Source organism: Phaethon aethereus, assembly GCF_964289735.1.
Source record: "Phaethon aethereus genome assembly, chromosome: 3".
In the NCBI taxonomy this organism is placed as follows: domain Eukaryota; kingdom Metazoa; phylum Chordata; class Aves; order Phaethontiformes; family Phaethontidae; genus Phaethon; species Phaethon aethereus.
In genome coordinates, this window is record NC_138576.1 from 56,487,173 (window position 1) to 56,502,136 (window position 14,964).

General features: G+C 38.9%; 1 protein-coding gene across 1 annotated transcript in view; it reads right to left on the bottom strand.

Annotated features, from left to right (window-relative positions):
• Positions 1–14,964, bottom strand: part of ROS1 (ROS proto-oncogene 1, receptor tyrosine kinase) — a gene marked incomplete at both ends in the record, with an annotated part of 76,560 nt that overhangs the window by 32,575 nt on the left and 29,021 nt on the right. Inside the window, 9 exons of the mRNA XM_081997112.1 lie at positions 5,403–5,541; positions 6,215–6,435; positions 9,011–9,187; positions 10,094–10,380; positions 10,888–11,099; positions 11,830–12,032; positions 12,695–12,758; positions 13,620–13,882; positions 14,710–14,872. Coding sequence (XP_081853238.1) covers positions 5,403–5,541; positions 6,215–6,435; positions 9,011–9,187; positions 10,094–10,380; positions 10,888–11,099; positions 11,830–12,032; positions 12,695–12,758; positions 13,620–13,882; positions 14,710–14,872 — 1,729 coding nt within the window. The remainder of the gene's footprint in view (positions 1–5,402; positions 5,542–6,214; positions 6,436–9,010; positions 9,188–10,093; positions 10,381–10,887; positions 11,100–11,829; positions 12,033–12,694; positions 12,759–13,619; positions 13,883–14,709; positions 14,873–14,964) is intronic.

A 14,964-nucleotide genomic window follows, 5' to 3' on the forward strand; every position in this document is an offset into this window, starting at 1 on the left:
GTAAAAAGTTAACAAGTCATTACACTATCTATGTTCCCAACATTCCCAACCCAGTATCAGAATGATGGGTACTTATGTTATAATTTATGCCATAGTAGCAAGACTGCAGATTATTTAAATGAAATCTGCATAAGATAGACTAGTAAAGAAGACAATTTTCTCATTTCACTAGCTAAAATATATGTGGAGTAAGAGTGACACTCTGTGGCAAGAGCAAAGCATTCATTTTTCCAAGTTGTCTTCCTTTTTTTTTTTCATTCCCTCTATCTTGTTATTTGTTGGAAAGTACAGATTAATCCAAGCTTCTTTCATTTCATCACAGAATTGAGGGAAAGACAGAGGGAATTCACACAGCTTCAGAGGTGTGAAATAGTGTACACACTTCAAGAGGCTCTCGCAGCATCTGATTACAATTTAAACTAGCAGTTACATTCATGAAATTGAGAACATACATAAGTGCCAGGACACATACATTCTGTTTATAGATGGTTGGAAATTTTTCAACAAATTGTGAAAAGCTCTGAATGTTGATACAAATACATATTAAAAATTATCAGGGTTTGACAGCTGGTGTGCTTTTTGGGGGCGGGTTTTGTTGTTGGGTTTTTTTTGTGTCTAGAACTTCATTTTGATCCCGACGTTTTGTTTTGCCCCAGCTAGAGAAGCCCGTTCTGAGTTTCATGTTTCATTTTAACTTGAGACTGAAAAATTCCATTTCAGTGGAGCAACCCAGTCTCCCATTTCATATGCTACCTTTAGGTTTTGCCACTGTGTACATTGCTGCAGGATGGCTCCGTTTACCACACAAAGAAGCAATGGTGTGAATTCTTGCCACATCCCAATAGTATTCAATCTTATTCAGTCAGTGTGTCATACAGATTTTACAACACAGATGTGGACTGCCATGCAAAGAATTGAAATCTACTGATCATAGGCCAAATTTTCTTATCTTTTGCCATAGACTCCTTAGGAATATGCTCGTAATATTCAGAGATCCATATAGGATGAGAGCCTATTTGCTTGATGCTGCAGATGCTAAGAGATGTGACTGTTAAAAGAAAAAAAATAGCATCATTAGCAGAGAACTTCCAAAGTAAAGTATAGCATGTCCAGATCCCAAAAGTAAGAGAGGCATTGTGCCTGCACCTCTTGTTCCACTTTCACATGAAAGATGAAAAGAAGTTCATCTTAAACAGAGGTTTTCTTAAGGGGAAAAATGTTACACTTCCCAGGACAAAAAACAATGAATGATCTGTGCATAAGAGGAGCCACTGGCAGCTCACAGGTGATGCTCTCCTGTGGACAATGGTTACTAAAAGAGAGGTTACTTGTTCTATGGATAAGCCTTTAAAGAAACCACAGAGTTCATCCCCAAGAGAAGAAGAAAGGGAATCAGGACCCCTGGCAGGTACTTGTTGCCAGCTATTCTAGATAAAATATTTCTTTGTGCACAGCTGATCAGTAAGGGGAAGAGATGTCGAGACAAATAAGACAAACATAGTGGTGGCTGTGCTTATTTCAATTCCAGTTGCTTCAGCGTCTTCTGAAGCAGCCAAAAGCCAAGGGTAAATCTGACACAACAGAAGAGCAAGCGTTATGCGTACTACAGAGAACAGCTAGCTCTCGTTATAGTTCTCCATGTTTTGATCAAGTGAATCCAGCAACATCACTCCAACAATGAGAAAATTATCTGAAGAGCAGTGCAAAGACAACTCCTCATGAAGACAGATGCAAGTGTGCACATGCACACATACACATGCAAAACAATAAAAAGTGCTGAGCAAGGTATTTCTATTAGGTTGGGTTGCAAGGCAAGACATCACATATAAAGGCATAAGATGCATCCTCAGATGCTTTTCTTTCTGCGAGATGACGAGAGCTTCAGAGTAACCAGGGCAGTAGCTGCCCTGCAGCTGCAAACAGGCAGAGTAAAGCAGGGAGTGAGCAGAAGCATCTTCCTGCCCTAATTAAGGTATTTTCAACCACATGAGACATCTAGCTCAGACTGGTAGTATTCGCAAAGAATAAGAACATCTTGAACTCAGGCTGCTTATGAATCTCTGCTGCCCTTGTGGCATTTGAGGAAAGCTTCTGGGCCATGTTGGCTTTAAGGAGAGATGGGACACATGCTGGAACTCACCGTGCCAGCACGTGGGTCTGCACTGAAGTGCAGCAGAGAGTTGAGTTTCCTTGCTGTGACATGCCCCAAGTTTCATCAAGTATGACAAGATGAGCAGTCAGTAGTCTTGGACTCAAACAGCGGTCTAAACCCACAAAAAAACCCAGCATTGCTAGCTTCTATTTAGTTAGGGAACTAAGCCAGCACCAGATCTATGTTCTGGAATGGAAACTCCAGAACAGGGTAGAGAGGATAACTGTGAAGGTAAAGGGTGGAGAATGAATGCGAAAGCAGAAAGTGTATCAGTGATCAAGCAAAACCATACCTTGCTATGGTCAGATGGATAGTCAGTGTGTGCTGAGTGGAGTTATAGGTCCCTCATAAGGTAACACAGGCTACACATCAACAGCAGAACTGTTACACAAGTCTCCCATTTCTTGTTCTGGAAAATGTGCCCTAAATAAACAAGTGTGTTTAACATGACTGAGTTCTCTAAGAGAGCACTGAAGAGATGGACAGTCCTTTGGAGTATAGCAACAGAAAGGGAAAATTGCAAAATCACACACCCAATGCAGGAAGTGGAGGAGGTGTTAACCTAGACACATTCCTTGAGATACATCATCAGATAATATAGCACACATATGTATTATCTAAGGTGAAAAATGGCTTTATAAACTAGACATGCTACAGAAGTACAGGCCCAGCTCTCAAATGTTCACTGGAACAGGTTGCCCAGAAAGGTGGTAGATGCCCCAACCCTGGAAACGTTCAAGGTCAGGTTGGACGGGGCTCTGAGCAACCCTATCTAGTTGAAGGTGTCCCTGCTCATTGCAGAGGGGTTGGACTAGAGGACCTTTAAAGGTCCCTTCCAACCCAAACTATTCTATGATTCTATGAAATAATAAAGAAACAGCTTGAATAATGAGATATATAGAATTTAGATGCTCTTGATCATGGTTTCTTTTCTCTTTTATTTCTCATTCTTCTTTTCAAAAGCGACTTTGTACTACTGATCTCCTTATATGACCAGGTGACCCGCCTAGTGGATGAGGGAAAGACTGTGGATGTTGTCTACCTGGACTTTAGTAAAGCCTTTGACACCATCTCCCACAGCATTCTCCTGGAGAAACTGGCGGCTCGTGGCTTAGACAGGTGTACTCTTTGCCAGGTAAAGAACTGGCTAGCTGGCTGAGCCCAGAGAGTTGTGGTGAGTGGAGTTAAGTCCAGTTGGTGGCCAGTCACAAGTGGGATTCCCCAGGGCTCAGTTTTGGGACCAGTCTTGTTTAATATCTTTATTGATGATCTGGATGAGGGGATCGAGTGCTCCCTCAGTAAGTTTGCAGACAACACCAAGTTGGGCGGGAGTGTTGATTGGCTGGAGGGTAGGAAGGGTCTGCAGAGGGATCTGGACAGGCTGGATTGATGGGCCAAGGTCAACTGTATGAGGTTTAATAAGGCCAAGTCCTGCACTTGGGTCACAAACAACCCCATGCAACGCTACAGGCTTGGGGAGGAGTGGCTGAAAAGCTGCCCAGCGGAAAAGAACCTGGGGGTGCTGGTTGACAGCTGGCTGAACATGAGCCAGCAGGGTGCCCAGGTGGCCAAGAAGGCCAACAGCATCCTGGCTTGTATCATAACTAGCGTGGCCAGCAGGAGTAGGGAAGTGATTGTACCCTTGTACTCGGCACTGGTGAGGCCGCACCTCGAATACTGTGTTCAGTGTTGGGCCCCTCACTACAAGAAAGACGTTGAGTTGCTGGAGCATGTCCAGAGAAGGGCAACAAAACTTGTGAAGGGTCTAGAGCACAAGTCTTATGAGGAGTGGCTGAAGGAACTGGGTTGTTTAGTCTGGAGAAGAGGAGGCTGAGGGGAGACCTCATCGCTCCCTACAACTACCTGTGGAAGGGGGTTGTGGTGAGGTGGGTGTTGGTCTCTTCTCCCAAGTAACTAACGATAGGACGAGAGGAAATGGCCTCAGGTTGCGCCAGAGGAGGTTTAGACTGGATATTAGGAAAAATTTCTTTCCTGAGAGAGTGGTCAAGCATTGGAACAGGCTGCCCAGGGAGGTGGTGGAGTCACCATCACTGGAAGTGTTGAAAAAACGTGTAGATGTGGCACTTCAGGATGTGGTTTAGGGGGTGTGGTGGTGTTGGGTTGATGGTTGGACTTGATGATCTTAAAGGTCTTTTCCAACCTTAATGATTCTGTGATTTTGTGATTCTGATTCTGTGATACTAAGAGAAAACCTTTAGAATAAAATACATCTTTCACTTGCACTGCATCTTGTCTCTTATGGACAGCTCTATGTGCAGGTTTTCCCCAAATATAGCCCTGGTTTGTCATTTTGTGAATGCTTCCTGCTTTTCCAGAAAGTGAGATGTGCTTCTGTTATCCTTTTCTAGGCTGCAGCTACCTGCTCCCTTAGACCCTACTACAAGCACTTATCCCTGTCCTCTTCCATTGCATCAGCAGGTCACACCTCATCACAGAGTTCAGAGGTAGCTCTGCTTAAACACAATTACATTTGGCTTCATTGCCATCATATCTTGGCCTCTTGCTTTCACTTATACCTCTCTCACCCATTCACTCCCACCAATGTTTCTTAGTCTCCTTCTGCCATAATTAGATAATTTTACTGATGTATTTACTTATTTTTAGGTAACCCTTAACCAGTCCACTCTCTGCCCTGAATGACACAGTGAACATTAAAGTTCAAAACACTAGTCCTAGCTTTCTTCTTCCAGAGTGAAAGGGACTGAGAAGGGCACATCAAAATTCTTGAAACCAGCTGAGAATGTGCTATTGGCATTCAGGCCAAGAAAAGTAAAAATGAAGTGTTGTCTTTTCAGCCTGGTTCACAATAAATCAAATCTGCATTACCCTAAGAAGCAGTTATTATGAGAATAATGTCAAGCCAAGGGGAAAAATCTTAATGCTGAATAAATACATAACACATATTTAAACATATGTAACCATATACACATTCAAACACAACTTATTAAAAATGTGGTCCAAGGCAGAAACTGCAACTGTTCAGCCGCTTTTAACCATAGTTTATCTTTCCTCAGGAAACCAACGAGCAAAAGCATTACACAATACATGTATGTCTTATGAATCTTACAGATTCATCAGTCTGGTTTCCAAAACCTTGTGAAGATCTACACAGGTTACATTTTAAGCAGAAAATTTCTCTACTATCTGATTTACAACCCAAACTTACACACACCTTCCTTTAATTGAGATGAGAATTCTGTTCAAAATCAGAATAAAATGTGAAACAAACCTCCATACAGAGTTGTGCCTATTGTCTCATTTCCCATGGGCAGCACTTCATCTGAATAGTAGTTTTTCACTGCAACTTGTATGGCATAAGTTGAAAATGGCTGTAGGTTGTCTATGACAGCTATAGGACCCTGAAATTCCTGTAATTCAAAATCAAGTAATAAACATGTATTTTTAGAAAAGAGAGTCATATGTGACACCAATCATCTGTCAATGAAATGAGTGTTAAAAAATAATACAGTAGTGCTCTTGTGTTCTAATACACTTTAGTGTTTAAAAAAGAATGTTAAAATGATAGATTGGGTAACAGGCCACTACAGAAAACACATACCAAAACACAAGCTGAGCTGTAATTAGCATGGCTACAATACCACATTGTTCAGTGGCTGGTACTTAAATAGGAAATGGCAAAGTCAAAAAAAATGTAACAGAACAAAAAATTATGAAGGCAAGTACAACTACCACAAAACACATAAAGGCAAGCCATATGGTTGCTGGATATTCTCAAGAGTTATTTACACAGATTATTATCAACCACAACTTCTCTTTTTACAAGTAGAAACTGAAGACCCGTTTCAACAGGATTTTAGCATAGGTATGCGAAGAAGTAGAGGAGTGCTGGCACAAAGGAAAGCTAAGGAACCTACCACTTAACAAATACCAAACAGAAAGGAGAATTACTGTTGGGGATGTAGAAGTGGAAAAACTCCCTGTTAGAAAGTTACAGAATGGTTTATAAAATTACTAGAACTGATATCACATTCCCTGCTTACATATGATATCAAGTGCATTTTTGTTCCCAAATAGACATACCAATGTTTTTCGCTGTAGAGCAGACAAACAGTAGCTTGAGTTGCTGCAGTTGTTAGTCATTTGTCCAAGAAATACCAGATATGTTGGTGTAGGCTCCGATATGCCAGGGCATGGCTGCTGTGGTGTGACAGATGGCAAGCTTAACGTAAAACTGGTGTTCGTTGTATCAAGGATAGTAGGTTTCTCAGCATCTGGCACCCCTATAATCAGGCATCTTTTATCTAGGAAAGACATAAAAATATTTCAAAATATTTATTCCTGCTGGACCAGTTCAAACTGGTATGGGATTCTACCACCATTCCTATGAGAAAGCATAACCACAAAGTATTCTGTCTGCTTTCACAAAGAGAAACAGAAAAAAATCCCACCTGGCTGTACTTTATTTGATTACTTTCATGGACACAAAATCGGTCATCAGCGTAAAGTCTCATTTACTGCCCAGAGAGGTGGTAGATGCCCCATCCTTGGAAAACTTCCAGGTCAGGTTGGACGGGGCTCTGAGCAACCTGATCTAGTTGCAGATGTCCCTGCTCTTTGCAGAGGGGTTGGACTAGATGACCTTTAAAGGTCCCTTCCAACCCAAACTGTTCTATGATTCTATGATTTATTTTTGATAAGATACAGATTTACTAAATAATTTAGGTTCTCCTTTAAGCACCTCAATACCTTGGAAATCCAGGTCGTAGTTGCTGTGTTATCAAGGGCAGTACACACTGATGAGTACAAACTTGTTTGTCACAGGAAAGACAGATATGCAGAATAGAGAGTACCTTTCTCTAGCAATTAAATGTCATCTTTCGCTTCTTCCAAACAGTTTTTCATGTTTAAAGTTCATGGGGAGTCAAATTTTGGAAGAAGAAAAAGAGTCTACAGGGAGAAAACAATAGAAAACTACTCTCTGGCACTCAACAAAAAGTAAGAAGAGAAAACCCTCATCACTTGATGTACTTTTAAAAACAAATTAAAAATACATTAAATGGACTTGCTGCCAAGAATGAAAAGATAAAGGCACATGCATGGGGAAGATGGTACAAGGACAAATATTTGCCCTTAGGCCAGAACAATTGACCTCATTGTCGAGACCTTTCCTCCCTAAATGAGCAACCCGTCCATTCCTACCAAAATCAGGTTCATATATATAAGGGAAGGAGAATAAAAAAGTCTGTTCAACAAAAATAAATATAAGGTTGAATCTTTGTCAATGTTATAGTTACCTACAGTAGTAAAACTCCCATGGGAAAAGTCCCAAATGGAATAAAGAATTGAGTCATTTTCAGAGTTAAATTTCTGTCAGGCAGTTCCATAGAAATGTGTTTACCCTGACAAAAAAGTCCTTCAGTACATATTCAGTCCCCTTCCTCCTAATCCTGAAGAGAAATCATTGTCTCACAGAATTTTTGACAGGACAATAATTTTCACTGAGTATTCCTGATGTGTTAAATGATCAACTGACATCACATCTCTGGATAGCAATTAAATAGGTTAGAATGAAAGGAAACTCCAGCAGTACTCCCTGCTCACATCACTAAAGCAATAAAAAGTATGTCAGTCAACCCAGCTGGTCTTTGCAAACACCACTTTTTCACATGTGCACCATTTGCTTTCAGTACTGAGGAGAAGAAAATATTTTTTTTCTTATTTTAGTATGTTAATTTACTTTTACTTTAAACTTGTGTGAATAATGCTGTGCATTGCCCTCCCCCTGCAAATGCCAAGGCTGTGTATTCCTCCAGATATATTTGCAGCAGTCAGTGTAAATAAGAAGAGCTCTGTGGGGATCTCTGGGTAGAAATAATACCTTCGGACTGAAATTGGGTTCTGCCCTTTCTGTACCAGTTAAGCCTGAGGCTCTTGCAGGAACATTTTGTACCAGGGCCAAACCAGGCTCCTGCACCAATGCCAAGCCCACACAGACCTCATGGGAACAAACTTGCCCAAACTGCTGGTAAGAATAGCCTGGGCACTGGTCAGAGCAGCTGCAGGCAGGAGTAACTCTACTGTCTGCCCAAAATAATGTGAAATTCTTTTATTCCAAAGAAGTCCATCATGTTGAAGTATTCTCTTGCATATTTGTCAGATTTTTATGCAAAACTGAAGTAAAAGAATTATTTTTAATATATTCATCATGCTCGTATCTGTTCTAAACTTCTCCATTTACAAAGATAATCCCTATAGCTACCATGAATCCTAATTTCCTATTAAAACTAATTTTTATTTCTTTCATTATGATTCTACAATGGTTTGTTTAAAATATTAGGAGTTCTAAGTGAAGCCTGAGTCTACTATAATGTGAGCTGTAATTGTCTCTCAGGTACTTCTTTATAAATCATTTGAATAAGCAAAGTTCTTATCTTTTTGTCTTTGGAAGGGCAGACTTGTTTTTTCAGCTTTGCATACTTGTGAACAAAACCAGAAATCTGTATAATAACAGGGATCATTATCAAACTCTTGCTACAACATTTTGTGGACACGTTTGCTCTTCTTCTGTGCTATAGTGTGCATGCCCTTTTCTAAGTCTCCAGATTTGACACACCTTTGAAAATAGGCATAGTTTGGCATTAAACATCCTGAGCCTTTGAAACACGGGCAATATTCATCATCATGACCTTCTATGTGATCCAACACAAGGCCAGTCCTTATATTCATCCTTTTAAAAATATGCATAGTGAATTGTTTCCCTCTAAAAGGTACCTGAATCCATAAAGCATACTTTACAGAAATACACATAGCATGACCTGCAACTCAAATAAATGCTCTGAAATAAATGTGTTACAAAACAATCCAAATCCCCTCTACCTGGATACAATTGTGCCGCTGAGCTGTAAGCTAAGATTTTCAGCTCATGATTTGCTCTCTTCTGAAGAAAGTGTCTTGTGCTTTCTTTATTTGTTAGCCAAATTTCAGTATATTCCTTTGTTTCAATGCTCCAGTATATAAATTTCTTATCTACAGTCAAGCTGCCAATTTTCTTACCTGTAGGAAAACATTGTATATTTAAGCATCAGAATAAACCCCAAGCAGACACTTTTACAAGAGCAGATGGGTGCTTGTATTTACAATGAGTCAATATGGGTATCTTGGCCATAACATATCTTCAAAGACCTCCCCTGGAAAAGAGATTTCTGATACTTTCCAATAGGTCTCATGAAGCTGAGACACTTTGTTATTTCAGTTTACAAGTATAGATTTGAAGGCTTTTTATTATCCATAATTATGAGAACTGCAATTCAATTAACAAACACCAGAAATAAAACACAAGAGCAAGACTTGTCTATAGAAACTTTCATCATTTTTCCAAGATGAAAAACACAGTGCTCTGCCATCTCCCAGGAACAATTAAGACAGCTCCTCTGGTAATACATCACTCTTCCAGAGTCAAGCTAAAAACTGAGCAACCAGGACTGTTATCATTACAAGAAGTGCAACATACATAAGTTGTCATACAAGATTCTACTTCCCACATATTGAAGTCTGCAATGCCACTTTCAGGCATAACTTAAGATGGTATTGTATCTTTTCATTGAGATAAACTGTTATAGGTGTATCTAATATGAAAACCCAGCAAAATAATGTCTTAATACAAGTGAAATCTATTGACAAGTAACATTTGAGGCTGTAGCATTTCCAGTTGATTTACATCTTACTAGAATACATACTTGCATCAGTAAATATCCTCACACTGCTCTTTCTCCTAGTTTGCATCAACAGGGTACGCAACTAGAAACACAGAACACAAACATTTTGTCCACCTTGCCTATAGATGAATCAATTTTATAAAGAAAGTGCTTCATTAATGCTATTTTGCTGAAATGAACATTGTTTGATGTAAGAGACAGCAAGAATCACAAACTATGTAGAAACGTAACAGAGAGCTCAGACCTTGAAAACTTGGTATTTTGGTAATTCTCCAGCAGTGACAACCATCCACATCTGAGGCCCATATTTCATCTCTTCCTCTGATAAAGAGCAGCTGGGGATTCTTGGAGTCAGACACATCTATACTCATAGGTCTTCCTAGCTCTGCTTCTGCCACATTACAGGTGCAGTAGTTCCTCATCTGTTCTTCTACTGATATGTATCCCAAAATGTGGTGCATGGTGTTATTCACAATATCATAATAAAACATGTGGCTGCCATAATCAAGCTCTTCCATCCAGTACAAGCGGCTATCAAATAAAATGCATTGCTTACAGTAGAAAAACTTCAATCTGAGCAATCTGTCCTAAATGCAGTCCTGTAAAGTGACTACAGTTATAAACCTTACAAACGTTTAAAATAAGGTAACCACAGCAGCATACTTGCAAAGTGATTCCAGGTGTTTAAAGGATATTTTTGACTGGAAGCTTACAGTAACTGACTATTCTGGATAAAACAGTTACTGTAAAAAATTACTGTCTGGTGCTGACTTTCATTCACATCACTTAAATAGAAGAACTTATCAGTATTTAAGTATCATTTGAAATCTTTACTCAAACACAGACATCTTTTTGAAATCAGATATGTTCAAGCTCAACTAACAGTATGAATTTCTACATCCAGAAATTTCTGAGATTTACACAATGCGAAAGACTTATATACTATAAAAAGTCTTTTTTGGTCCTTAACGGTTGATGATTTCATTAAACTCATGCTTTAAATATGCTTTAAAAAGTTATTAGTAATATATGCCTTACCTTAAGAAAGGATATGACAACAGCGATGATACAGTTGAATTACTTTTACCCAACTGTATGTTCAAGGCTTTTAGAGATTTTATCTTGAGCTCAAGATCAATAACAAATATTTGGGTTTCATTCCGTGGTGTTTTCAGGGCAACAAAGAGATGCCTTGCAATCCAGTCAACTGTGATGGCTGTGGCATTGCGAAGATATGCATCTTTGAAAAACTTAAGAAAAAAATAAAAACATTACTAAATGCCTGAGAGCAGAATTTTGCTACCTGATGCTAGGACATTATGAAATTATCTTTGTTTCCTAAATAAATTCTATTTGGCAAGTAGAAGTCAAAATATAAAGAGATGCCATGGAACAAAAATTCCAATGTTTTTATACAGATGAAAACTATTGTTTCACAAACATCAGTTGTTGCTTCCATGTTGCTTCCATATTGTTGAAATTAGAATGAAATAAAATAAAATTAAATTACATTTGATAAAAAAAAATAAATTCCTTGCATTTAATAGTGTGAATTTTAAATTAAATACCTGTTGAAATACCAAAAAAGCAGATGTCAGTAAAATCATACATGTTTAATAGGACAGCTTTACCAATGGCATACTCTGACCTATTCTAATAGCTATTGATGACAAAAATAATGAAGTCCAAATTTATTATATTATAGATATTTTTATTGTACTGCTAGAAAGGAAAATTACCCAGCCAATCTCTTTCATATTACATCTCATACGAACTGACAGTCATTAAGAAAATTGTGTCCTTCCAGTTCTGTTTTCCCCACTGTATTTTGCCATTAAATGTACTTTGTTCATCATGCTGCTTTTTTTGTTTCAAATATGCAGTTTTGACTTCAAAAATATAATTAGCCCCAAAATAATGACACTAACGGCCACATATTTTCCTAGATTCTCTCAAGCAATGGAATGAACAAGGGAATACCTGGAGCTTTGAAGTACTCTGTATTTTCAGAAGAAAAAGAGAATCTTCTGCAATATAGTATGCTTTGTTATCATTAGCAGTATAGCAGATGTCCTTTACATTTGTCTGTGTTGAAAGTTCCCATATGGTATGATTATTGTCTATGTCAGTAAGAAATAACTTGTTGGCAGAAACAGATATAAGAGTTGGGACAGGGAAAAGATCTGGAAGGAAAAGGGCACAGCAGAATTTACAAAAAACATTCTAGACAATAGCAGTCATTCATAAGGAAAGCAAGGACAAGATAAAAGTAAATTATGGCCCTGCACAAATTGTATTTGGTCATATGTCACAGAAAATAAATAAAATAATGAGATGCCTTCTTGTCATCACATGCAAAATCCTAAGATTTTTTTCAGTGGCATTGTGGATGCTTACCTAACAAATTTAAGTCTAGTAAAAACAGATTTGCTCACTTAATTACCTTTACCAGCCCAATTAGAAATAGCCTATGATCCCTAGAAAATCTCTAACTCTCCTGATTACCTTTCACAGCCCTATGTGAAATATTAGAAATATTCTATGATCTCTAGCACTATACAGATTACAGACAAAACCTGCTGTTCCATACAAACCTGGGGTTTCCTAGAAAAGTTAATTTAGCATAGTTTGAGAAAAGGCTTGAAATTCCTGAAATTTAATCTAATGACAAGAATTGTGTTAATCATTTCATGTCAGAAGCTGTAACTATTTCCTCTGTGGTATCTACTGTAAGGTGGAACAAATGTCACACTAAGTGTCGGAGACTATTTATCAGATTACCAAATACTGTTATTTGACCAGCTATTACACACAAACCATGAGATGGCATCTAACTCATCCATACCTGATGAATTCCTCTCTACTATATCAGACAAAGGTCCTGGACCCACAGAGGTGAAGGCTTGCACCTGTGGGACAGGAGATTGTTACATATGTTAAATAGCAGCATAAATGATTGCATTCGAGAGCCTGTAGAGTCATAGTTAATGACAAAAACAGAATCAGAACCCCTGGCTGCTCAGCTAGGAACATACGCATGTGCTCTGTTTGTCCTAAGGCAGTGCTGGTTGGTTCAAAGGCTACACCTATGAAGAGAATTTTAAGCAGTGTACCAGAGAGGGACAATTCATGCTGCATCTATCAATTAAAGCTCAAAGGACACCAGGCAGTCTTGTCTCCTTCCCCAGGCTGGAGTAATTCCTAGTGTTGGTTGATGTTGCAACCATCATGGTGTTCTCCCCCATCAGTACCTGGTCTATTACATGCTCTTGTGCTTTTAACCTGTCTTTCAAGCACATGTTCTGTGTGTTCCAAACCTTTTATTGTAGTGAAAACATGACCTCTTCACAAATTTTAATATGCAAGTCTCTTTTTATGGAAGCCATGTGAGCCCTTGCATTTCTCCAGCAGTGAAACTTATCTTGATCTGTGGCTCTATTTTAATGGTCTGTCACCCTCCACCAGCTCAGACAACTCTGAGTTTAACTAGCGGCTTTTAGCAATGGCTTTGGGAGACCTCTAGAAAAGTTACTTTTCAGCTTCACCAAACCTATAATACTGCAGCATTGTTTTCCACCTTATTTAGTGAACAATACAACATGCAGAAAGGTTAAGCCATGTATCCAAGGGTGAGTCAGTGAATCAGCAGTTCCACAAGCAGAAACCACAAGTTCTTGCCCCAAGCCCAATACCAGCTCCTAGGCAAACACATCAGGCTGCATTGATAACATCTACCATCTAGCATGAGATAAACTTAGTAATTTTTATACCTGAAACCTTACTGTGAAGCTGGGAAGCACATCTCTAAGAGAGAAGACCATCAGGATGGGTTTAACGTTGCTCTCATTCCACTCCGTGAAAGTGTCAGCAGTGCCACTCTGACTCAATAGTTGATAGTAAACCCTGAACTGCGTTAATACTCCATTGTCCCTTTCGGGTCTGTCCCACCTGAACTCCACAAGGACTTTCTCATTACTTTCATGCAGGTTATTTCGTAACACATATATTCTAGGGTTTGTAGGGGCTGAAGGAACTGTATTAAAAAAAGGATGAAAAACACAGAGCAAAGTACTTCTATTAAAAGACAACCTCTACTTCATGATTAGTTCTTTTAATTTTGAGCCAGAGATTTACAACCCCAATGCTGACAGAGGGAGATAGCAATTGGTAAGGTGTAAATTACAAAAGAATATCTAAAACCTAATGGTAATTCCTTTCGATTTTCAATTGGTGTGTAGGTATCTGATTTTAACTTGTTTAACAAAAAAAGAGCTGTATAAATTGAGACAAATGCACTCCTACACTCAGATTGGGATATATCTATTTAGACAAGTCCTGTAGGTAACAATGGAGCTGCAAGTATTTTCACAACATAGGATATACTTTATCCCCTCTTCTATCCCCTTCAAAATCTACTGCAGCTCATAAGCTTTCTCAACACTTCAGTCACTCATCACTGTATTTTAGCTGACTTAACTTTGCCCTTCATGAGAGCAAAAATAAACATTGAAGTAAAAAGTACATAACATTTATTAAAAATTTAAGAAGTGGTTAAGATACTACCTGCAGCCTTTGATGGTCATTGTAATGAACCTCAATTTCTCTTTCTTGCTCATAGTCATAGGCATGTGGAGGGTATATTGTCATGTGCTTTCTGTTCCAAATTCTATTACTGCAATTTTGTGCATTTATGTGTGCAATAGATAATTGCCAAAGACACTCAGGAACATGTCTTTGCAACTCTGCCTACAGCCGACTAGCCCTGAAATCTGCTCATTTTTCTCCAGGGTTTCACTTGCTGACATAGACCTGGTCCCAGTACCTGTTACAGGTGAGGAATGGGATTTAAAATTCTAGTACCTTCTTCAGGGGCTCGAAGGGATACAGATGTTGTTGGTGCCTTGCCCCAGTATGTGTATGGAGTAACGGTAAAATCAAAGAGTGCAAATGGTTCCAACCAATCAACTCGGTAGGATGGCACTGTCAGGTTATGGGGATAGAGGCACCGTTTACTCTCCAAAGACTGTGAATGAAATAAAACAGAATAAAATAAAATTTTTTTACCTCTCAGAAAGGCCTTCAGTTTTACAAAATTCACCTCACCAAGCTGGTCAA